The sequence below is a fragment of the Alexandromys fortis genome, unplaced genomic scaffold (genome assembly GCF_014885135.2).
Source record: "Alexandromys fortis isolate MF-2015 unplaced genomic scaffold, M_Fortis_MF-2015_v1.1 scaffold_144, whole genome shotgun sequence".
Taxonomy (NCBI): Eukaryota; Metazoa; Chordata; class Mammalia; order Rodentia; family Cricetidae; genus Alexandromys; species Alexandromys fortis.
In genome coordinates, this window is record NW_026068021.1 from 2,519,206 (window position 1) to 2,544,669 (window position 25,464).

Genomic DNA, 25,464 nt, shown 5'->3' on the forward strand with positions numbered 1-25,464 from the left:
CTGTACCTGTTTTCCAACTTATCCAGGTCTGGGAAACCTAAAGGACTCTGTCAGGGTAAGATGAATATTTTCTCACAGAAACAGATGGAAGACATTGCATCTGGGATCTGGTACACTAGCTCCTGGCCAGATTTCAGACAAGCTCTCAACAAGCCAGGTGCAAGTGTGCAAATACCCTCACCATTGGGAGCAGGAATGGCAGGCCTCAAGGCCATTACAAATTGCAAAAAGACAACACTTTCACACAGGGTTGCTTTTATTCCCACATCCAACCTGCACAGAGGCCCTGTAAAATCTGAACAGGCGCAAGGTGTTGGGGTGCCTCCAGATCTACTGGCACACGTCAGTGGTGGGCGTGCAGTCCCCTTGAAGGTCTCCAGGACACAAGCAGGGACAGTGAGTCTGTGAACGGGAACTCCACTGAGCTGCAGGTAGAGGCTCTGGAAACACCACGGGCAGCAGGAGTGAAAGGAGCGACCAGGAGAACTGCAGTGAGGCCCCACAGCAGACACGGCATAAAAACCCAAACAGGGCAAGAAAGAGTGGAGCCTCAAGTGTCCCCACTGTGGACCCAGGGGCTGAAGGCACAGAGCTGTGTCGGGATGGAAGAACCCCGGGCGCACTCGCAGTCCAGAGAAAGAAAGCACAATGAGAAGCCAGCCCAAGGCTCTCTGTGAAGGGTGGCCTCGGATCCTGGGCACACACAGTGACACTGCAACAGATGAGCCACATTTAGTCAGCCACAAAGCAAGGGGAAAACAGCTGGACTCTTCACTGACCACACTCCAGGCCATGGGGAGGCCTCAGATCAGTCAGTAGCACCACCATCACCCCGAGGCTTAGTACCACACACAGGCACTCACTCCTGTACTGTGGCCTGTACCAACACTACCAACACTGGGTGACAGTACTGTGCCCGATCCTCCTTCTTGTAGCACTGCCCTCATGCCAGCCTCCACTTCTTCCCAAGCTCCCTACCAACCACCACCTTCCTGGGTGTCTTCTATGCTGTGGTCTAATTCAGCAGGCACCCACTGCTCTCTTCACACTCACAACTCTTACCACAGTGCTGAGGTCACTCCTGACTTCCTAGAGGAATAACCTCTTCAGTGACAAAAAACTCGATGGTCTCCTCCTCCCAGTCATCCACATTGCTGTCCAGCTCATCAGTGTCCACCCCTAAGACGACAAAGAGCAGGTTGACCCCTGGTGGCTGCAATGTCAGCTGCAGGGCTCTTTAGTCCACACCCTTGAGGGACCACTCCACTTGCAGACACGCCCAGAAACTTGGTTACCTCCCCGTAGTTCTAGACGTTCGTTCTTCTGCTTCATGTAGAGTTCCTGGGCCATTTTTCGGTATTGCCGGAAGTCCTCCATCATGGTCCGCCTTCTTTCCACTAGTTCCTATCATGTGGGGAAGGTTGTAGGGATGAGGACACATTTGCTCAACCACAAACCACAGCCACCATCCTCTGTGTCTAGCAACCACTGTTGAAGTTTAGAAGAGGACGAGCAGAGTCTTGTATTCCAGCTCTGTTGTGCTGGGCAAGCCTTACATAGAACCTCCTTAAGTGGGACCCTCATTTCTCTTCTAGATCCTAGAACCTCCTGCTTCTATCAAGGAAAAGCCAGCTTCTACCCAGTGTTAGTGGGCACTGGTTCCATGCACCAGTGCTGGCCCTGTTGCCCATTACTAACTGCCACCTCACACGTGGGAGAACAAGCCAGATCAGGTTCCTGGCACACCCTTCTCACTACTGCCCAGGCCCAGACAGGGATGCGCGCCCATTAGCATCCCCTCAGGCTCACCTTTGAAGCTTTGGACTGGCTCAGGCGATCCTTCTGCTCGAAGATCTTAGAGTATTTCTTCAGATCCTTTTTAATTTGCTGAAACCAAGACAAGTCTCTTAGGACTGAACCGCGACTGCTGTCTTCAGATGCCAGTGTACACCGACAGCCTCCAGGACTAAGAGGATTCAGCCCCAGGGCACTAGCATGACCGGCTGGGGAGTCTCATCTCATGGAGACAATTCCTAAGGTGAGTCACTCCCAGTTCTGACCTAAGACCACAAGCCTATCCCATCACCTAACCCCGCCTAGCTCTTCCAATTCTACTAGGGCTTATTTATAGCCTGTGTGGCTTAGTCAGACTCCTGGGTTTTCTGGGGAGTAGGGAAGAGACAGGAAGAATAAGGTTATCTTTTACTATACAGGAGAGTCTGGAAGAACCCATGATCCTCCTGAGCTTGCAGGTATTGCTAAGCCTGCAACTTTAGAGTTAGTGCCTGACCTTGATCCAGGTCAGGTCTCATTGGCCTTACATCTCTTCAGACGCCCTCTCCATGTCCTACCTCCACTCCCCATTCACTGCCCCTTTCCAGTCACAGGACAAATGCCTTATTTCCTTCAGTGCCACAACTCCACCCATACCCCCAACCAAGCAGAGACCACAGACCTTTATCTGATCCTGGCTGAGGAGCGTTGGGGGCCTTGGTCTCCAGAGCAGCTGGCAGAAGCGATCCTTGTTGTTCTTCTGGAGAAGGCGTCCTTGGAAGGTCCACAGCCAATAAGCATTATCCACCTAGACAGGACAGTGGGGTCCATCACGCAAAATGTGCAAGGCCACCATGACATCTTTACTCTTAGTAGCCAGAGCACCAACCTGTACTCAGCACACTGTAAACACAAAACCTGCACCTGACTGTGCTCATCCTCCGGCAGGGAAGGTGATGAGCAAACACAACGATCTAAGAAAACCATGTCAATAGCAGTCAGCAGGTGCTCCTCCCACCTGCAGGCCTGAGACAAGAAAACTTCCCCAGCAGTGCCAACTACTGACAGCACCAGCCACAGCTTAGCCAGCTAACCTTGTCTTTCCCAGCAAGACTCAACGAAGCACTGCCTCAACCCAAATGCTGGGCTCTGGAAGTTTTGTAGACTGAACAGAGTGGCCCCACATGGGACTTAAGAGTTTCACACACCCCCATTTTGGTGTGGGGGGGAGGGTTCCGGGGGATAGATCCCAGGACCTTCTGCATGGTGAGTGTTACGCACTGGCACCCCCGGTCCTGTAAGATCCTAAACAAGGGGTTAGAGAGATGACTGAGCAGTTAAGAGCACTGACTGATCTTCAGAGGACTTGGGTTCAATTTCCAGCACCCATATGGCAACTCACAACTGTTTCTAACTCCAGTTTCAGGAGATCCTATACCCATACCAATGCACATAGAAAATGAATTAATTAAAAAAATCCTAAACTGGGCATGGTAGCGCACACCTTTACTCCCAGCACTTTAATTCCAGGCAGAGGCAGGCAGATCTCTGTGAGTTCCAGACCAGACTGGTTTGGTCTACAGAGCTAGTTCCAGGACAGCCAGCGCTACACAGAAAAACCCTGTCTCGAAAAACCATAAATACATCGATCAGTCAATCAATCCTAAACAAGTATTGGGATGGGCCATGCTGCACTGACATCTGGGAGGGCATCACATCCTATGATGAACATAGAGAATGCTATTCCAGACACTACCCAAAGCCATCTGGGAAGCAACAGCTCTTTCTCACCAGCTGGAGCCCTTTGAGCTTACAGGCTTTGTTTGCACAGAATGGCTCAAGTGTCCACCCATCGGTAAACACAGAAAACAGTCTGCCTTCAGGAGGGATAGCAGCCCATGCTCTGGCAGTTGACCCCTCTGGATCAGATGGGTTCCCTAAGCCGCAAAGGCTTTTAAGTAGTATCCTCTCACCCAGGGTCCCTGGATACAATGATCCCAGTTTGTCACCAGCCTTGAGAGACTTCATTCCTGGAGGGCCCAGCATCTGCCACCTACCTTATGGCTCCACCACGACACAGAGGTGACCACATAGCGCCCGGTTGGGTCCCACTCAACATCAGAGGCCATGTAATGTTCTGCAATGTTCATGACAGTGCAGTCTGAAGTGTCGACAAACGCCAAGGCACCATTCATGCTGTGGGATGACAAGGCAGCTGCATCCCACAATCACCCTGCATCTCCACCCTGAGAGGTCCAATGCCCCTAACTTCCACTGAGTCACAAGGGTGGGGAAAGAGCAAGGACCAAGATGCCCACTCTCTGCTGGGCTGTAGCTCCCTGGACTTTAACCCTATTGTCCTCACAGTGACAAATTTCATGAGACTGGGATCAGGACATGATGTGCACGAGTGATCTGTGGCATCTAGAGAAGGTGGTACCTGAAGAAGCCTCCAGAGCTATGGTAACATGCACACCACAGTGGGAGCAATCCACGCAGTCCTTCCCACCAGAGGTCGAGGCTGGATTTGCTCACTACTCCTATGTGCTCAGATGGAATGCAGGGGAGCAAGAAAAAGGCACCCCAACCACAAAGGGCAAGGCTGCCTCCAGCTAAGCATCTGTCCCACTGGAAGACACGGGATTCACAGGAGAGAACGTAAGGCTATGATCACAGAAGAGCTGTCATCTGCAAGTCACTACTGCGATCAGCCTGGTTTGGCCAGAGGCTCAGCTGTGACCATTATCAAGTGAGATGCTCCATCTCAACACAAACCCTAAGGAGGCAGGGTGTTGCTTGCCATAGTGGGCAGGGCCCCGACCCACCTCCTCAGCCCGGCCAGCACCACAAACTGTCCCTGGGGACTCCAGAAGATGGTGTTTGCTTGCTGCTTGTCAAACATCTCTGCAAGAAAAGCAAGTACCTATGAGGGGACTGTGCCAGTGCCTCTCTAGCTAAGACAGTGCTACCCTTGAGGAGGGCTGGCAAAGACAAGTCCACATACCCACTGGTCACCTTAGGAGAACTACTTTAAAACAACTGCTCCATTCAGTTAGAAATGAAGTCATGAAGCATGCTTAAGGGTGATGGGTGCTGACTGGTATAGAAGTATGGTGGATACTGTTTTCAACTTCACATGCAACTGGACAAAGAATGCACTTACAGTAACTATAGCAGTGACTCATCTCTGGAGTCCTTGGTGTTTACCAGACTTCAGAGACCTGACTTCAATAACACCAAGGCTAACCTAATCAAGTCACCATTTCAGTGTTCTCACAGAACCTCAAGCTTATCATCTTCCCAATCACCCAAAGCTGGCAAAGCAAATCGGGTGACTCCCCAGGTCACTCCTTGCCTACACCTTCAGACCTCTCTTAGCCAGCCACCTGCCTTCAAACAGGGCATTAACATCTGGGTATCTCCTTGGCCACAGGACTCAGAAGCAGTAGAGTAAAAGGGGGGCGAAGTCCTAGCACTACAGCCATATTGGTTCTGATGGGGCAAGAGTCTCACATTCTGAGAGCTACAGACAACTGTCCCATCTAGCTCCAATGCACAATGAAGCACCGACTGAGCCTAGTGCTGACAGCCCGAAGAAAGACATACCACACACAGTCAGGAAACAAACAGCACCTTTCCTGTTGTTGTTATAATGTTTGCAACTGTCCACATTTTATACATCTAAGAGAATCAACAACATAATCGACTTTGCAACACAGCCAACTGATTCTATCACAAAAAATTAGACCCAGGTAAAGGGAAAGCACACTTCACGGGTCTCAGAAGTCCAAGTCCAAGAAAGCCCTGGCACGACTGTTACAGCACAGGGAACAAGGTGCTGGCTTCCTAGAAGAAGCATATGGAACACAGCCTGGGGCAACCCTGCAGATCCACCCCAATGAGGGCAACACTGCGTAGCTTGGCTTGCCTTGAGCCCGAAACTCGCTGACTTGTGTGGGCTGTCATGACACAAGGACAAGAGTGAGCAGCAGTAGCCCTTGGGGAGCCCGAGCAAAGATACATGCTGTCTCCATGTCAAATGGGAGAGTGTCTTTTAATTACATGAGGATATATGTGTTCCCTCTGTTCCAAGTAACCCCAACCTTAGCATCCTGCCTATCATCTGACCCACACTGGCAATCCAAGCCTCTGAGAAGCTCTCTACAGGGAGCCTGGGGGCAGACTGCTTACTGATGAGTTCGATCTTCCCGTTGCTCTTTACATGGTAGAAGGAGACGGATATCCGAGGGGCCTCGCCATGAAGCACAGCAAACTTACTGCCATTGGGTTCCCAGGCAAAGGCTATGATGGTTTCTACAATCAAGAACAAGAGAAGTCAGTGGCTGTCATCTGTCACAGCAACATCTTCAATTATGAAGATCTTCACTCAACTGGAGATAAGCACCCTGAAACCCGCAATTCACTATAGATCAACTGACAGCAAAAGCAATCAAACAGAGGCCAGATTTAAAGGTAGCAGGTTTAATCTGCTTATGATGCTGTGTTAGTAAAAAGTCAAGGCTGGACCAGAACTTATACTCTTCCAGCCCTGGCCTCCTGCATATTAAGATCATAGGCTTGTGCCACCACACTGTCATCCCTTACTCCAAAAAAATAAAAGTAAAATGAAAGGCACAAACACTTTGCCAGACAAAGGCAGAAACTATTTGACTATTCCAGCAAAGGGGGGAAGTTAGAGGGAAAATAAAGTACATCAATCTTTCTTCTGTTAAAAAAAAAGGTGAGGGTGGGCATAGTGGCACACGCATTTAATGCCAACACTTGTGAAGCAGAGGCAGGTGGGCTCTATGAGTTCCAAGTAGTCAGGATATACATATACGCAGACCCTACCACCATCCACTAAAAACAAAAAACAAAAAAATTAAACTTAAGAAAATAAAATAAAAAACTGAAAGCCAAGCCTGGTGGTACAGCCGTATAATTCCAGCCCTTAAGAGGTTGAGGCATTAAGATTAGGAGTTCAAGACCAACGGGCTATAGAACAAGACTCTTATTTAACAGAAACAAAATGACTGGAACTGTAACCAGCAAGTTAGTCATTCAAGGAGATTTCCAGGCACGTGCACCTGTAACCCTAGCACAGGAAGGCAGACAGGAGGATCCCTGCAGCTAGCCAGCCTAACCCATGTGCTCCAGGTCAGTGTCATCTGGGTTGACTACTCCTGCTGTCACTCCACTTTGGTAGACTGCTTAAGTACCTGGCTCATGCAGAGCTGTCCGAGACAAGGGCACGAAGGCCCTTCCTGCTACACGGAAGCTTACCTTTCATCTCAACAACATCGACAGGTACCTGCTTCTCCCTCATTCGGAAGATTTCAAAATTTGTGACAACACCCTGTTGATAAGAAGAAAAAAAAAGAAGGGTAACATTCTGGAGGAATAGGGAGCACAACTGGACAAGCTAACAGAAGGTGGCGCTCAGTCCCCAGCACATCTACATCCCTAAAGCTGGCGATAAAGCTGCCACAATGACAGCATAGTCCAAGTCCATGCTGAAGCACATCTATCAGAGTTCTCAGGGTCTTCTAGTCCATCAAGGGGACCACAGGACTCAACACTGTGGAGCAACCTGCACCATGACCTTCAGGCAGCACCACTTCCAACAGCAGTCCCACTACTACTCACTCACCAGTTAATGTGCGTCCATCAACATGTGGATGGATGTGTGTTGGAATAGTAGTCAACCATGAAAAGAATGGAATGAAATGCTGACACATACTACAATATAAATGGGATTGTTTAAAAAAAAAAAAAAGTGGGCTGGAGAGATAGCTCAGAGGTTAACAACACTGGCTGTTCTTCCAGGTCCTGAGTTCAGTTCCCAGCAACCACATCTGTAATGAGATCTGGTGCCCTCTTCTGGCCTGCAGGCATACATGGAAGCTGAACACTGTGTACATAATAAATAAATAATCTTAAAAAAAAAAAAAAGATGGGGGAGACAGGAGAAATGGCTCAGTGATTAACAGCACTGGCTACTCTTGCAGAAGACCTGGGTTCAAATCTCAGCACCCACATGGCAGCTCACCATGGTCTGTAATTCCAGTTCCAGGGTATCTTAATGCCCTTTTCTGGCCTCCAAGAGCACTGTAGAGACATACATGCAGCTGACAAGACACTCATGCACTTAAAACACCCCCTCTAACTGGCATACAAACTTGCTTTCATTGTTAATAATAAAGGCATACACATGCACATATCAAAGAGTTATCTTAAAATAACATTATTATCGCTTATGTTGGACTTGAATATGTACTACTCTGTGTACATATTTGCCTGGGGTCATACAAAAGTTTCTCAGGTGAAATTCAATTATAAAAGTCAGTTTAAGAAGCCTTTAAGGGGCTGGAGAGATGGCTCAGAGGTTAAGAGCATTGCCTGCTCTTTCAAAGGTCCTGAGTTCAATTCCCAGCAACCACATGGTGGCTCACAACCATCTGTAATGGAGTCTGGTGCCCTCTTCTGACGTGCAGGCGTACACATAGACAGAATATTGTATACATAATAAATAAATAAATAAATAAATAAATATTAAAAAAAAAAAAGAAGCCTTTAACCAGCCGAGCAGTGGTGGCACACACCTTTAATCCCAGCACTCGGGAGGCAGAGGCAGGCGGATCTCTGTGAATTCGAGACCAGCCTGGTCTACAAGAGCTAGTTCCAGGACAGGCTCCAAAACCACAGAGAAACCCTGTCTCAAAAAAACAAAACAAAACCAAAAAAAAAAAAAAAAAAAAAAAAGAAGCCTTTAACCAGAACACTCTCTATGACCAGACAGCCGACTGTATCAACAATAAAGTACCCTATGAGTCTATGCAATAAACCAGCAGTTTATTAATACCTCCCAAACAAACAAAAAACAAAACAAAACAAAACAAACAACCAAACAACAAAACCCTGCAGGAGCTGAAGAATGCTGCAGAAAATCCACATTAGGTTGCAACCACCCAGCCAAGTGACTCCCAACCAACTCTAACTCCAACTCTAGGAATCTGAAGCTCTCTTTCTGCATCCTCAGGCACCTGCATACCTATACCCAAGCACGCACACAAACAAAAACAACTCGTCAAAAGCAGCAGTTCACTTAGATGTAACTCCCATGACAACTACTCACCTGTGTGCCTTTGGGAGTCCTGTCCACTTTCACACACAGGTAATCTCCATTTTTCTGCCAGTGCAACTTGCAGTCGACCACATTGAACAAATTCCTCACTCGGATCTCCTGTCTGGTGGGGAGCTGCATCAGGGTTACCCTAGCTGGAATATCTTTGTCTTCTGGCACCCAAAACGCAATGATGTTACCGCCCGGAGACCAAGAAAAGTCTCTGTAAGACAAAGGGATTAAAGTTTATGCAAAGAACAGGTGGTCACAGAACTGAGCAGCAGGAGAGAACACACTTACTCTTAAAAGCTCTACGTTGGCAGACTGGCCACTACACACCAGCCCTGCACACTGCACAGTACAGCCTGCAGTTGTCCTAACCCTGGGGGGCGGGGTCGCATGATCACACTGCTGTGACAGCAAGGACCTAGGCATACAGATGCTGCTCATCGTAGCCAGCTCTCAATGCAGACCAGCCCTATATTCAGCCACTACATGACATTGCTCTTTACAAATATAATTCAGGCTGATGACTCTGGCTGCAGGGTATGTAAAGGTCAACCAAGGTGCCAAAGGGGAAGACTACAAGTCAGAAGGCGGGCGGTAGGACAAGTAAACAATGCCTTCTCCTCTATTAATGATCCCACAGGGCAGACACTGTGACAGTGAAAAATGTCTAAACATGCCATACTCTCATTTTGCATTTTTTTTTTGGTTGAGAAGGTCGGCTGCCTAGATTGGTCTCCAGCTTATAGGCTCAAGCATCCTCCCCGCTCCTTCTCCTCCTGACAAGCTGGACTGCAGAAGCCTACCACCACATCCAAACTTGATTTTAAACCTATTGAAGATCAGTGTATGTGTTTTTCAAATGAGACCCAGGAACATAAAAAAAGGACATACCAGTGTCCTCTGGGCTGCTAAGTGTTCACCACCCCAGCTCCCAAGGACTTCAGATAAATAAGACAGAATGAACTGCAGTTCCTTGTCATGTACCCAAGTCTCACCCCATAGAACACAGCAGCAGCAGGGAAGATCTTCTGAAAGCCTTCTGAAGAGGATAAAGTCACTGTGCACAAGTCTCCACACTGTACTTACTCCGCTGGGCAACACTCTTTGACCTTAGTGTTTTTATTTCTCTGCCCCTAGTTTTTTATTTCTGTGCCAGTGAGCCGGGGTCACTACTAGCATCCCAGTGTTTGCAGAAACAGGCAAGCAAATACTTGTTTTAAGTGCTTAACTGAGTGCTCTTAACCTCTGAGTCAACTCTCCAGCCTGATACTCTTAAAAATTAAAAACTCAGCTGGGCGGTGGTGGTGCACGCCTTTAATCCTAGCACTCAGGAGGTAGAAGCAGGTTTTGTGAGTTCGAGGCCAGCCTGGTCTACAAGAGCTAGTTCTAGGTTAGACTCCAAAGCTACACAGAAACCCTGTCTCGAAAAAACAAAAAAAGAAAAAAGAAATTGAAAACTCAGCTGCAGCCAGGCGATGGAGGCACACACCTTTAATCCCAGAACTCAGGAGGCAGAGGTAGGTGGATCTTTGTGAGCTAGTTCCCGGATAGCTAGGACTATCAGAGAAACACTGTCCAAAAAAAACCACCAGCTGCAATGGCCTGAAGGTCTGTTCATGTGCTCAACAAACGTACAGTGGAACTCAAATATAGTAACCATAGGTGAGGCCCTTGTGAGGTAAATCGGTCTTAAGGAAGGGAAGGGGGACCCAGTGAATGCCTTTTGAAGGTTCCTTCTAACCATTTTTGAGAGACACCATCCACTGAAGAGAAAGCCCCCATCAGACAGAATCTACTAGCTCAACTTGGACTTCCAATTTCAAGAGGGAAAGAGACATTTCTGTTGCTTGAAGGTAACCATCCTGTGTTGTTATAGCAACCAGAGCATATTGACACTGACTTTACAGAAACTTTCACTTACTTTATTCCAGAGATCTTCAAGCTCTTCTTGTCCAAAAGGCCCATAGACTGCCCATGAGTGGGGGAAAATAAAAACAGTTCAGAAAAGTCAGGGCCATGTTAACTCTATGTACCTCTTTTTACACTTATTTTGAAGACTGGAGCATATGTCAGAGCACTCATACAGGCCAGAAGACAATGTGCAAGAGCCGAGTTCTTGGCTTCCATAGTGCAATGTTGTCAGGCTTGATGACAAGTACCTTACCCACTGAATCATCTTGTCAGCCCTCTCCCCCCCTCTTAACAGTGTAAGATTCTGCTGAATCTAGGGAACATTACAAGCATGAAGGCTAGGTAAACAGCAACAAACATCCAAACAACTTCAGTAGGAGCCAGGACAGGAAAATCCAGACTTTCACCCAGCACAGGAAGGGTTGCAAGGGCACTGGAGTTGGCATTTATTTAATTGGGCAGTAGGTTTACCAAAGCCCTGCCTCCCTTACTACAGTACAGATTAAGCAAGCACTAACTATATCCATACTGAAAAGTATAGCCATGCACGCATCCAACTATTCATGATTTGTCTTCTAGAACACAAAAACTGCCACGGAAGCTCAGCAATAGTAGTGCAGTTTCCTAGCATGCAGGATTCTAGTCCAATGCCCAGAGAAACTCGAAAACAAAACGAAACTCACAGGTGTTTCATAGATGCTGAGAGTATCCAGAGTCATTCTTGCAAAGAATTTGCCATCATGGCTCCACCTGTGGAGAAAAGCAGTGCCAGGCTGTACCAATGAACATGAAAAGGCCACAGGCAGACTAGGGCTAACGTCTACTCACTTGAAGATGGGCCAGTGGGCTGAGCTTTCACAATGGAAACCTCTCTTCTTATGCCCTGTGAGGATGTCCCAGATAATGATGGCCTGAGGATCATCCTGAGTATCCAACAGCGGGCTGAAAGTGACCAGGTATCTGCAAGAGAGGAGGTCACTTAGTACAGCACTTCCTTTGGTATAAGAGTCACAGTTCCAGGACACATTTCTGTGGGTCACAGATACAAGTTCACAGGCCACTACTGTTGTAAACACTTATGGAAGGTACAAGTTTTCCACGGAGGAAGGCAGAAGTGACTTCTAATTTCAATAAGCAACGCGGCTTACGAACCCCAACTCTACCCGACGCTTTAAAAATGCAGAGAGGTCCAAGGAAAGTCCAGGTGCATCTTTTTGTTCTCAACCTTCAGGAAGACAAGGCGCTGTCCTCCTTCCACGACGCGCCACTCTGTTGTGGTGGGGCAGTAGGGCTGCTTCCCGCCACCCGGCTAGCTTTACACCCAAAATAATTACACGGAAACTGTATTCTTTTAAACACTGTCTGGCCCATTAGTTCCAGCCTCTTACTGGCTAGCTCTTACATATTAATCTAACCCATTTCTAATAATCTGTGTAACACCACAAGGTGGCTTACCAGGAAAGATCTTAACCTGTGTCTGTCTGGAGTGGGAGAATCATGGCGACTGACTGACTTGGCTTCTTTCTCCCAGCATTCTGTTCTGTCTACTCCACCCACATAATGGCTGGCCTATCAAATGGGCCAAGGCAGTTTCTTTATTTAACCAATGAAATCAACATAAAACAGAAGACTCCACATCACACTGCCAAGATGTAGGGAACCAGCCTTTCCTCCATATACCATGATCCCCAAGAATGGTATCTGATCTCTCCAAGTTCGGGGGTGGGGCAAGTACAACCAAGTACAAAGTAATTACAGACCACTACAAGTTACCTAGAATAGTGCTCCCACCCAGGAGTGGCACCAGGAAATCAATCAAACACCCCAACAAAAGTCTGCTTGAGTGGGCTGGTCTAGAAGGAAGAGTGGTGTGGATTCTCCTAGCTTCACTCGTGTAATTAAGACTAATGGGATAAAGACAACAGATGGTCGCATACAGTTCTAAAGTGAGTATCCTGGGAAATGAGCAATTAGCTACCTGACAGAGAGCATCTCTACACTGTTGAACAAATCTTTATTTGTTCTCACAAGGCACAGATTTCCTAAGCACACGACCCCTTGAAGCAAGGTACAGTGAGAGCGGCCACAGCAAGCCAGAAAACACCAGCAAAGGGCCCTACTGCTGCAGTGCCAAGGCTGCCAAGACTGATATCCTGATCAGCAACGTTACATTATAAAAACTGCTCAAGTCTGTAACAAGTGAGTTCCAAAACTGCAATCTACAAACCAAAGCACATAGGACCTAACAAAAGACAGGACGGCTCCGTTTGCTCAGGGGGACAGATACATCATATCAGGTGTGGTAGTGCACAGCCCCAATCCCAGCACTTGGGAAGAGAAGACACTGGGAAGCCAGCTTCAGCTACAATAATTTGGGGCCAAGCCCTATACTAAAAGAGAAAGCCACATCCTAACTGTGCTCCCAGAACACAGGTGAGCTGACTGCTGAGGAAACTAAGCAGGCTTCCCAAAGAGGTAATAGGACAGTCAAGTCTCACTCTAGCACGGGCATCAGGCCAGCTGTCTCTCTTACACACACAGCCCCCCCTTTTTAAAAAAAAAACTTATTTAGTTTATATGTATGAGTGTTTTGCTTGTATGCATGCTTAGTGCCCTTGTATGTCAGAAAAGGGAGTGGATTCCCTGCAACTGGAGTCATAGATGGTTGTGAGCAACTATGCGGGTGCTCGGGATTGAACCAGATCCTCTGCAAGAACAAGTGTTCTTAATCATCTCTCCAGTCCACCCCTCCCCCCCAGTGGTTTGGACAGTTTGCACACTATGTGAGGAGGTGTAAAGGAGCAGTGCCAAGTGCTGATGGAAAACATCCATGAGTTCTCTTTTTTAATCATTTTTTAAATTTATTTTTTAATTTTCATTTTTTAGAAGATTTATTTATTATGAACAGTGTTTGCCTGCAAGCCAGAAGAGGGCACCAGATCTCATTCTAGATGGTTGTGAGCCACTATGTGGTTGCTGGGAATTGAACTCGGGACTTCTGGAAGAGCAGCCAGACTTTAAAATTCTGAGCCATCTCTCCAGCTCCCTATTTGTTTTTATTTTATATGCACTGGTGTTTTACCATGGGTGTCAGGTCCCCTGAAACTGGAGTTACAGTTGTGAGCTGGGATGTGGGTATTAGGAATTGAACCCAGGTCCTCTGGAAAAGCCATCTCTCCAGCCCCAATGAGTTCTCTCCTCTGTTTTGAGACAGGGTGTCATGTCACATAGCTTAACCCGGTCTCAAACTTACTATAAGTCTGGCTGGCCCTGACATCTCTCTCCTGCTACCATCCTCCCAAGTGGAGTTCTCCGAAATCTTTCTGGGATGTTTTTCTGTTATGTCAGAGACTACTAGAAGCCACCTGAGGGGACCAACAAGAGGAGTTTAAGCCACTCACCTTTCACATGGAGAGAAGTCGATGAGCTGTACACCCTGGTGGCTAAACCTCTGAATCTGCTTGAACTTCTCCCCTCCCCAGAGGGCAATCCCCCGCTGATGAAAAGTAGCCAGGTAGGTGCCCTTAGGGGACCAGCGCACATAAGTCTCTGTCCATCTCTGTAAGGAAGGAAGGAATAGGGTTTAAAATGACAAAAAGTCAAGCACAGTGACACTTCCTTCTACAGGCATCTTTTTTCTCAGAACCTATTTCCAAGCTGGGACAGGAGTGACACTGTTCTCAGAGTCAAGTCAAGAGCCTCAGAGAACAAGAGCCTTCACCTGTTCCTTCGGACAGAAACCAGCCCTGCTATAAGGAGACAGTCGTGGCCACGGCCACGGCCGATAGTACACACCGCTCTTTCTTCAATTGAAACTGGGTCCTTGACGTCATTCCAGAAGATGGATGTCCGGTCTCCGCTCTCAAAAATCACACTGTACTGATCTCTACACTCTGCCTCTTCCAGCCAGTAACGCAAATTTCCCTAAAAATAATCAAAATTGAGAGATTTAGTGCACTGAATTAATTTTAATCAAAGAAAGCTCACTTTATGACAGATGCAAATTCAACAGACACCTTTAAACCTCAAGCTATCAAATCTCTCCTGACTACAAAAGCAGGGGTTTCACAGAAACATACCAGGTCTTTGAAAGGCTGCTTCTCTGGAATGTCCCACTCATCACTGATCGTCATGTACCTGGAACAGAACAGGCACTGCTAAGTGGCACAGTCTGGATGGGATAGGGGAGCATGACCAGGCAGGCAGCACCAAAGCCTCTCCAACTACCCCATGCCCAAAGCAGAAACATGAAATGCTTTGCTGCCCAACAGAAGTCAATCACCTTAAAGACATCAGCACCTACTGAAGAACTTCCCATCACCCACAGGCACCAACCACAGATCTATCTCAGGCTCCAACTCACTTATCAAAATCCGTGAAGAGGTTGACCCGGAACGTGTGCTGCTTGTCCAGCTTGTATCCATCGGCATTTTTCACAGCATCCACAGCATGGGCAGGAGAAGCATATTCCAGAAAGATGTACCTGAGCGAGAAGGCAAGCAGCTTGCACACATGTACCTTTAAGACTTATTATACGCTGAGACCTTTCTACATGAGCTGAGATCCTAGCTGTCCTGCAGCATCCCCAAGGCGGGTCACCCTGAAGACTAGAGTACAACATGCAGACCAAGAAGTTTCCTAAAGAATGAAATCCTAACAGAAAGATCTCAAGAATGTGACTTCATAGTTATAACTGAAAGAAAAGTTTAACAGAAATAGTCATTATTCCATGATAGCCCTGTGATATGATGCATGTATGCCAAAACCTAGCAGTGTCCACTTTACATATACAGTAATGAACTCATTACACATCACAGAAAAATGACACAGGGTTTCAGGGGAAGCTTCAATACAGATAAACACCTAACACAGCAAGCAACTGTCAGTCAAAGAGATTACCTTTCAACCAAATGGCTCAGCAACAGTTAAGAGCACTAGTTCTTAACTTGGCCAGGGGGCCCACATCTTTAATCCCATAGCTAGGAAGCAGAGGCAGGCAGAACTGTGAGTGCCAGGCCAGCCAAGGCCACATAACAAAACAACAAAAGACCAATGGCTGCTCTTGCAGAGGACCTAGTACCCACCCACATGGACGTTCACAACTGTCTATAACTCTAGTTCCAAAAATCATATGAGACACTTCTCTGGCTTCTGAGAGGACTAAGCACATATGTGGTGCACATATAAACATGCAAGTAAAATATTCGCACATAAAACAGAATTGAAAAAACAAAACAAAAAACAAGGGGCTGGAGGGATGGCTGAGTGGTTAAGAGCACTGGCTGCTCTTTCAGAGGACCCAGGTTCAATTCCCAGCCCTTATATGAGAGTTCACAACTGTAACTCTAGTTCCAAGGGATTTGGAACCTTTACACAGACATACATGCAGGCAAAAACACCGATGCACATAAAATAAAAATAAATATAATCTAGTTGGGTGGTGGTGGCGCAAGCCTTTAATCTCAGCACTCAGGAGACAAAGGCATGTGGATCTCTATGAGTTCGAGGTCAGCCTGGTCTACAAGAGCTAGTTCCAGGACAGGCTCCAAGGTTTACAGAGAGAAACCCTGTCTTGAAAAACCAAAATAAATAAATGCATAAAATATAACCTTTAGAAATAAAATAAAAACCATACAACAGTAGCACTGCCTAGAACCAATGATTCTTGCAAAAATAATAACTTTGTAGATAGTTTTTAAAACACTAAGACTTTAATTCTAAAAGAAGGTAACCTTATCATCCTATACTCCCCTCAGACAAGGTGGCATTAAAGGTCTGTCCACAGTGGCAAGAGGCAAACGACCCCCTATAAATATGGCAGCAACCACTGTCCAGCTCACTGAAGGCAGCCAGTCCCACCGCTCAAGAGCCTCCTAGGATGGGAGACAGGAGCCTCAGGCCTGCACAGCAGGATCTAAGCAAACAGCCCACAGTCAAATGCAGCAAAGCACTTAAAGGCTTAGACTGGGGCTCCACACACAGCACCAGACACAATGGGGGACTAGAATCAAATAGGAAACACCTAGTTTTGAAGAGAAAAAGTAAACTGCAGGCCATGAAACCTTGGGCTACCCCCATGATTTTAGCTAACAGTATGAAGGAAGTAACTAAGCAGTAATGCAGGCTTTCACTACTTTAGATAAGTCAAAATGTTTTAACAATTATTTCTGAGAGAAATCCCAAAGGCAGGCTTCCGCGTTTGGGCTGACAATGGTAGCTCTGTCCAGAACCTATACCAGGCCCCCTGCTACTCCTGTGGGCATCAGCTCTGGAAACCTCAGTCTGAGGTCACTCACTACATCATGATTTCAGAGTCCTGCCCAGGGCCTGAGAACCAAAACTCCACTGTCAGGAGCGTCCCTCTGGGGTGGACGGAATACACAAGTCCCCAAGCCCACCGCTGTTGCTTCAGCAACTAGCACTCTCACCCTTTTGTCTTTCCATCCTCTTCAGGATAATAGTCATTTATGATTTTCCCAAACTTGGAGAAGATCTTGTGGATGACATTTTTGAGCTTCTCAAGCCGATCCGGTCCCACCTGAGGAACGTTGTCTACAACAATCACCGAGTCGATCCCATCTGCCTCCTGAGGCCGATCTTTGAGTACATCACCAAGTAGTTCTAAAGGAGGAAGAGAAATGTCAAGTGGCTTCTATTTAAACCAAGAAGCACTCATCCATTAGCTAGCAGGCTGATCACTTCTAAGAGGCATCTACTCTAAGTGCTCTTATCATGAACAAAGAAATCACGACCTAGATTAAACAACAAAGAATCAGGAAGGCTAATCCTCACACACCTTTTGATGGGAAGTATTGTCAAAACGTACCCATTTGTGACTGCTGAGTGGTGCATGCATTTAATACCATCACTCTGGAGGTAGAGGCAGAAGCAGGTGGATCTTTGAGTTCAAGGCCAGCCTGATCTCCAGGGGCAGACTCTGCCTTAATGAGGTGGAAAGAATCCATTCCTAAAAGTTACCCTCTGACCTTATCCATACTCACACACAAGAATTACTTTAAAAAAAAAATAATAAAATGCAAAAGACTGCAGATATAATAGAGGAAGAGCTTGCTGACCTAATACAAACGTAGCCCTGGGTTCAATCTCCAATAGTACGCTTTAAAAAAAAAAAGCAATGCAAAAGAACAAAACAAACAACAACAAAAAAAACCCTTAAAGAATGGCTTATTGCATGAATTTCTAGCTGCTCTGGAAACTATCACTGCTCCTTTTCACTCAAATCTTTTACAGGTGTGTGGGTACACACCTGTAACCCCAGCACCCAGAAGATGAAAGAAGGAGGAGCAAGAGTGTAAGGTCATCATCCTCAAATATGCACAAAACAAAAGCCAGGCAGTAGTGGAGAAAGCCTTTAATCCAAGCACTCGGGAGGCAGAGGATTGTGTTCGAGGACGGCCAGGTCTACACAGTGAGTTCCAGGACAGCCAGGGTTACACAGAGAAACTCTGTCTTGAAAAATGAAGAGGGAAGAGGAGGAGGGGGAAGAGGAGAAAGAAGAACAAGAAGAAAACACAAGGCCAGCCTCCTGCTAGGCTACACAAGACCTTGTCTCAGGAAATTGAAAAAAGCTGGAGATGCCAGGAAGCAGTGTCCAGCACTTGGGAAGCAGGTGAATCTCTGTGAGTTCGAGGTCAGCCTGGTCTACAGAGTGAGTTCCAGAACAGTCTCCAAAGCAACACATAGAAACCCTGTCTCGAAAAACCAAAAAAAGAAAAGAAGAAAGCTGGAGAAATGGCTCAGCATCAACAGCATATACTGTTCCTGCAAAGAACCTTAGTTCTGCTCCAGTACCTATGTTGGGCAGTTCATCCACCAGTCTAACTCCAGCTCAAGGAGGCACCTCTGGCCCCCAAGGGCATATGTGCACACACATACACTTAAAACTAAAAACAAATCTTATTAAAAAGAAAAGCAACTTCAACATACTAAATATCTCAAATATCAACAAACACCCTTTGTCCCACTTCATTCTCAGAAGTGAAAAAAGGGCTACGATGGAGGCTCAGAGGGGAAAGTGCTCCCTGCCCACAAGCATGAAGAACTAAGTTCACATCTCCAGCACCCACACAAAAGCCAAGTGTAAGTAAGGTAGGCATAGTAGTGCATGCCTTCAGTCCCAAGACTCAAGAGGTAGGCAGAATGCGGTGAATTCAAGGCCAGCCTGATCGACATAGTGAATTACAGAACAACCACGGCTACACAGTAAGAGTCTGTCTCAAAAGAGCCAGGTGTAGAAGCATGCATCTATAACCCCAAGGCGGTGAGGGCAGAGGTAAAAGGATCTCAGGGGTTTGCTGAGCAACCGGTCTAGATGAAACGGTGCTCCAGGTTCAATCAGAGGGCCTACCTTCAAAAAAAGGGGGGTGGGGTGGTACACCTGCTGTACACTTCGGGTCTCCACGTGCACACATTCAGCACAAGAACACCAAGAGAAAGGTAAGCTAGATGTAAGAATGCTCTCAGCACCTGAGAAACTGGGGCAAAAAGACAGCCATTCTTGAGGCTATCCAGGGCTATAGAAGAAGATCCTAGTTAAAATATAGAAGTTTGACCTCACAGGGAAATTCATGTCTTTAATTCCAGACTACAGGAAGCAGAGATGGGCAGATCTCGAGTTTGAGACCAGCATAATCTACAAAGTGAGTTCCTGGGCAGTCATAGTGAGATTTCATAGTCTTCATAGAGAGTCCCTGTCTCAAAAGACCAAAAAGAAAATAGATATGTGGGGCTGGGGAGATGGCTGAGCAGTTAAGAGCACTTGTTACTTTTCCAAAGGACCAGAGTTCAGTTCCTAGCACCCACACGATGGCTCACAATCATCTGCAATCCCAGTCAGGGAACCCACTGCCCTCTTCTGACCCCCTAAAACAACATATGTATGTGGTACAGACATACATGCAGGCAAAACGTCTTTACACAAAATATGAAAAAAATAGTCAGGAGGTGGTGGCGCACGACTTTAATCCTAGCACTCGGGAGGCAGAGGCAGGCAGATCTCTGTGAGTTTGAGGCATGCCTGTTCTACATGAGCTAGTTCCAGGACAAGATGCAAAGCTACAGAGAAACCATGTCTTGAAAAACAAAATAGAAAGAATGTGTGTGTGTGTGTGTGTGTGTGTGTGAGAGAGAGAGAGAGAGAGAGAGAGAAAGAGAGAGAGAGAGAGAGAGAGAGAAGAAGAAGAAGAAGAAGAAGAAGAAGAAGAAGAAGAAGAAGAAGAAGAAGAAGAAGAAGAAAAAATAGAGCTGGAGAGATGGCTCTGCCATTTTAGAGCACTTGTTGCTCTCGCAGAGGATTAAGGCTCAATTCCCAGCACCCACATTGTGGCTCACAGCCATCTGTAACTCCGGTTCCAGGGAATCTGTACATGATGCAAGCAAACAACATTCACACATACAAAATAATCTAAAAATAAACTTACAAATAAACAAATAACAAGTAGGATTAAAAATAAAAGGAAATTCTGAGCCAGCAGGAAGGCTCACTGTTGTACAATCCTGATAACGTGAGTTCAATCCCTGGAACCCACTGTGTAAGGCAAAACCAACTTGAGAACACACGCCTGACTACTACACAAATGTGCAGACCAACTCACCAAATGACTTTATGTTGTTGTTTTTTAGACAGGGTTTTTTTCTGTGTAGCCCTGGCCATCTTGGGATATGCTCTGTAGACCAGGCTGGCCTCAAACTCAAGAGATCCGCCTGCTTCTGTCTCCCAAGTGCCTGGATAAAAGGTGTGTACCACTACCAGGGAACCAAATGACTATTTTAAAAGGTCATTCATTGTTGGTGGGCCCTTACTTCCTGGATGATGGACTCGGGGTTGCTTTTGGCCACATCTTGTCAGAGCAACAGAAACTTAATTAAAACACATCAGGGACTGGAGAGGTGGCTCAGAGGTTAAGAGCACAGGCTGCTCTTCCAGAGAGGTCCTGAGTTCAATTCCCAGCAACCACACAGTGGCTCACAATCATCTATGAGGTCTAGTACCCTCTTCTAATGTGCAGAAAGAACACTATATATAATAGATAAATCTTTAAAACAAAAAGAAACATTTCAAAGATGGTAGAATAAGCCGGGCGGTGGTGGCGCACGCCTTTAATCCCAGCACTCGGGAGGCAGAGGCAGGCGGATTTCTGTGAGTTCAAGACCAGCCTGGTCTACAGAGCTAGTTCCAGGACAGGCTCCAAAACCACAGAGAAACCCTGTCTCGAAAAACAAACAAAGAAACAAACAAACAAAAAAAAGATGGTAGAATAAAGATCAGGCAAAGAGCAAGGAGGCAAGAGGCAGATTCTCAACACAGCAATGCCACACACCTTTACTACAGAAACTATGGTGAACTCTGGGTTCCTTTAAAAACCTGCTCACCATACTATTAAATGGCCTGCTAAGCTGGATCTGAACTTAACAAGATGTAATAAAAAAAAAAAAAAGGCCAGCTTCTATACAAACTACAGACTCTTTCCCAGGAGCTCAAAGCGTCTGCCTAGCCTCAACAATCTACTTCTGCCTGGGCAGGGCAGAGCAAATTATCCCCACAATGCAACACATATTTGATTGTTAGTTTGTTTGGATCCTTCAAAAATTTATCTATTTACTTATTTTTAGAAATCTATGTCTATTTTGTGTTTTGCCTACATATATGTCTGTGTGAGGGTGCCAGTCTCTGCAACTAGAGTTACACAGTTGTGAGTTGCCATATGGGTGCTGGGAATTGAACCCAGGTCCTCTAAAATAGCAGCCAGTGCTCAATCACTGAGCCATCTTTCCAGCCACAAAAATTTATTTTATGTGTATGAATGTTTTGCACCACATGCATGCCTGGTACCTGAGCGTAAGGTCCTCAAACTGGAGTTACAGAGAGTTATGAGTCACCATATGGGAGCTGGGAATCAAACCCAGGTTCTCTGGAAGAACACTAAGTGCTCTTAACTGCTGAGCCATCTCTTCAGTCCTTTTTCATGTGTTTTTTAATACAAGGTCCCAGGTACTTCAGGCTGGCTTTGCACTCCCTATGTAGCAGGGGACAACCTCCAACTCCTCTCTCTCTACCTTCCAACTACTGGAATGACAGGCATGCACACCACCTGGGGAAGCAACTTGTTCATGATCACAACAGAACAGGAGACCCCATACTAACACACAACCAGACAGAACAAGGAGACAAGACAGATTCCACACTGCTCCCCCTGTTAAGGACCAAAAGGCTGCCTTCCCTTCCCACCCTTGTGACACCCTACATGACAGCCCAAGACCAGACGGCCTGAAGAGTTTCCGTTCTCAGGACCAGAGCCTCCTCATTACTCTGTACTCCCTTCATACACGGGACCCACTGGGTTCCCCACAGACTTGATGGAGGCAGGCTGGCCTTGTAGTCACATCAGAAACCCCTGACTTCCATTTTCCCCAATTCTGGAAATAATTTACACACTGGAATCTAGGAATTAAGTGGGCTCAAATAACTCTTTAAATACTCATTTTGAGCCAGGCAGTGGTGATGCATGCCTTTAATCCCTGCACTCAGGAAGCAGAGACAGGCGAATCTCTGTGAGTTTGAGGACAGAGTGGTCTACAAAAGCTAGTTTCAGGACAGCCAAGGCTATTACACAGAGAAACTCTGTCTAGGGGGTGTTAAAAAAAAAAAAACCCACCTCATTTTGCACCAGACAGGCCCATTTGCTTCCCAGTACCTACATAAGGTAGCTCACAATCACCTGTAACTTCTGCTCTAGGGGACTGGCCACCCTCTTCTGGTCCTAGTGGCACCTGCACTCACACAAACCCACACAGACAAAGGGACATACCCAAAATTAAAAATCAAACAAACAAGGGCCAGAAAGACTGCTCAGCAGTTAGGAGCACCACTGCTATTCTAAAGGATTCATGCTTGATTCCCAGCATCCACAAGGTGGCTCACAACCAACCCTAATTCCAGTTAGGAGATCCAACCGCCTCCACAGGCACTAGGCATGGATATAACAGATATGCAGGAGGGCAAAATGCTCCTTAGCATAAAACAAATTTTCAATTTAAAAAATAAAGATAAACTTTTGAGAAGGAGAAAAGATAAGATTGGGGGGGCATATAGAGAAATGGTTAGTCAACAAGGTACTCGCTGGGCAAGTAGCAGGACTTCAGTTAGGATTCACAGTACCCAGGTAAAAAGATGGCACAGCGGCACACACCTGTATTCCCAGTGCTAGAAAGGTACAAGCAAAAATCTCAACGGCCAGCCAGTCTGGCCAACTGGAGAGTCCCGAGTTAAGGTGACACCCCTCTCCCCTAAAAAAGCAGCTATATTTGACGGTGGTTCACACCTGTAATCCCAACACATATTCAAGGACGACAGGAGGATGACCATGAGTTCTGGGCCAGCATGGGATACAGTGTGAGGTCCTGTCTGAAACTAGGAAGCAATAAGGAGACACTCCAACCCCAAAGAAATAACCAGTGGTTCAAAAGGAGCTTCAGAGTCAAAACTTAGGCTTTAACATTGAGGGAACTGGTACATCAGAGATCAGGGTAAGAGGTGGGAAACCAGAAACCTGCTTTGTCCACAGAGAAACTTCCTCAAGGCCTGCAGAGGGAAGATCGGTAGAATCGGCACAGTTTATCTGTTTCTCATGCTAAAACATCTTTTACCTTAAGAAATACAGTAAAACAAGCCAGGCATGGTGCTTTATACCTTAAACCCTGGCAATCTTAAAGTAGAGGCAGGAGGATCAGTTCAATGCCAGCTTCAGCTACATTAAGAGTTCTAAGCTGGCCTGGGCTAAGGGAGACCCTGTCTTAGAAAACAAGAACAAACCCCATAAACATACAAAAGTTAAATAAAACAATGGTGACATTAAATGGCAGCCCCTTTAGTATTTCAAATCTTATAAGTTCTAAGTTGACAACTATATTGAGGTTCTAGATTTTCTTGGCATAACACTAGTTGTTCAAAATCAACTATTTGGCGGTGCATGCCTGTGGTAATAGCACTACAGAAGTAAATGCAGGAGAATAAAGAGGTTAGGTTCAGCTTGATCCTACCTGCCCCTCGGTATTAATCACATCAACACATTCAGGAAGTTGAAACGGCAGAAAACACATGCAGTCAGCTGTCATAAAAGATTTTAAAAATCAGGCTCCCGGGCAGGACGACAAAATAATACCTTAGAACCAGTCACCGTAGAAGAGAATATGATGCAAGACGCAAAGCGAACAGTGTGCAAAAAAATCGATGTGCAACACAAGCCTGGTCGGGGTACCGACCAAGGAGGGGAAAAAAGAGATAAGCAGACGGGAACGGGGCTGGTCCGACGGCTATGTCTTACTATGGAAACCGATGGGAAGGGAAGACATTTCAGCAAAGGGGGAAGACACCAGCGTCTACACGTCCTGTCCCTCCCACTAGACCCTCTGAAGGGTCCAGCTGATCAACGCTGGAAACTGGAATGGCTCAGACACTGCAACTCGTCCTGCCTTCTATCAACTCTAGAAGTCCTGTCTTCATCCAGAGGTGGGCTCCCTAAGTGGTCCCCTACTTTAGAGGAAGTAGGGGCGGATCGTTGCAATCGGAAGACTTGGCGCCCTCGACATCTGTGGATCCCCTCCCCACAGACACAATCACAGCTCTTACCTTCCTCGCTCACGTCGTCCACGAAGTCCTCGGGGTCGCTGAAGGAGGGCTCATCTGCCTCTCCATTCTCCAGAGCCCGCGGCTCCGCCTCAGCCGCGCTGCCATCGGACCCGCCCTCCTCCTCCGCTCCGGCGGCGGCGTGCTCCCGGGCCTGCTCCCTTGCGGCCTCCGCCTTTCCGGGAGCAGGAGGCTCCTGCGCTGAGGATCGCTCCGCCGGCTGTGGCGAGGGCGACACGGCAGGGCTCGTCGCCGTTTCCTCTTCGGATTGGGCCGCCGGCTTGGCCCTCACCTCTGGCTCCGGTCCGGCCTCAGCGTCTACCTCGGCGTCTTCCGTCCGCCCCACTTCGGACCCAGCAGACCCCACCGCTTCATCCGCCGGCGGCGACTCGGAGGCTGGCTGCTGCCTCGCGGGCTCTGCCCGCTCCTCGGCCGCCTCGGGCGCCGCCACGTTCTCAGCGTCCTGCATGGGCCCGCGCAGCTTCTCACCCGGCTCGGCCGCCCTGCTTCCGACTCCCAGGAATCACCGCGAGCCGCTAGAGCGGAGCCACGTGCGTGCAGCGAATGGATCGTACCAATATGCACGCAGGGGGAGACACCCACGCCCTCGTTCCTCACACCATTCCCAGGAAACTCAAATAGGCATAAAACGCATCTAGAAACAATCATAGAATCTATTTTCAAGATGTAATAGCCTATTCATGGCAAAAAAGATTTTTTAGGTAACAAATAAACTCACTGATTTATGTGGTTCCCCCATTTTGGGTAAGAAATAGTTGCGCCCAAGATGGCAGACATTCCTCTGCCTCTCCCGGCGGGCGCTAGGGGGAAGGACTGAACTATCTGGGGGAGCACCAAGTAGATTCCCAAGTGATTTTAACGCGCATAACTGTATGGAGACAAAATAGCTGACTAGAAAACCATGCTAAGAAAACTGAAACTTCCACACATGATGCTTTTGAAGCTTTGCTTTCAATCAGAGAGATTGCTCGACTGACAAGCT

At 47.0% G+C, this 25,464-nt stretch overlaps 1 protein-coding gene across 1 annotated transcript; it reads right to left on the reverse strand.

Annotated features, from left to right (window-relative positions):
• Positions 1-238: 238 nt before the first annotated feature.
• Eif3b (eukaryotic translation initiation factor 3 subunit B) lies at positions 239-25,103 on the reverse strand. The gene is made up of 19 exons (XM_050163153.1): positions 24,465-25,103; positions 17,245-17,437; positions 15,180-15,299; positions 14,896-14,953; positions 14,612-14,740; positions 14,218-14,375; positions 11,645-11,776; positions 11,500-11,566; positions 10,827-10,873; positions 8,909-9,119; positions 7,057-7,129; positions 5,965-6,087; positions 4,599-4,677; positions 3,831-3,969; positions 2,456-2,581; positions 1,810-1,887; positions 1,296-1,404; positions 1,063-1,179; positions 239-712 (listed from the first exon to the last, which is right to left on the reverse strand). The coding sequence occupies exons 1-18, from the start codon at positions 24,928-24,930 to the stop codon at positions 1,076-1,078; spliced, it is 2,412 nt and encodes an 803-aa protein (XP_050019110.1). The 5' UTR covers positions 24,931-25,103; the 3' UTR covers positions 239-712; positions 1,063-1,075.
• Positions 25,104-25,464: the final 361 nt, after the last annotated feature.

Coding starts and splice junctions, on each gene's coding strand:
- Eif3b (XM_050163153.1), bottom strand. CDS start 24,930: ATGCAGGACGCTGAGAACGTGGCGGCGCCCGAGGCGGCCGAGGAGCGG. Junction 14,954..15,179: donor CTCTTCACGGATTTTGATAA/GTGAGTTGGAGC, acceptor GTTCTGTTCCAG/GTACATGACGATCAGTGATG. Junction 1,888..2,455: donor TCAGCCAGGATCAGATAAAG/GTCTGTGGTCTC, acceptor TCTTGGTTTCAG/CAAATTAAAAAGGATCTGAA.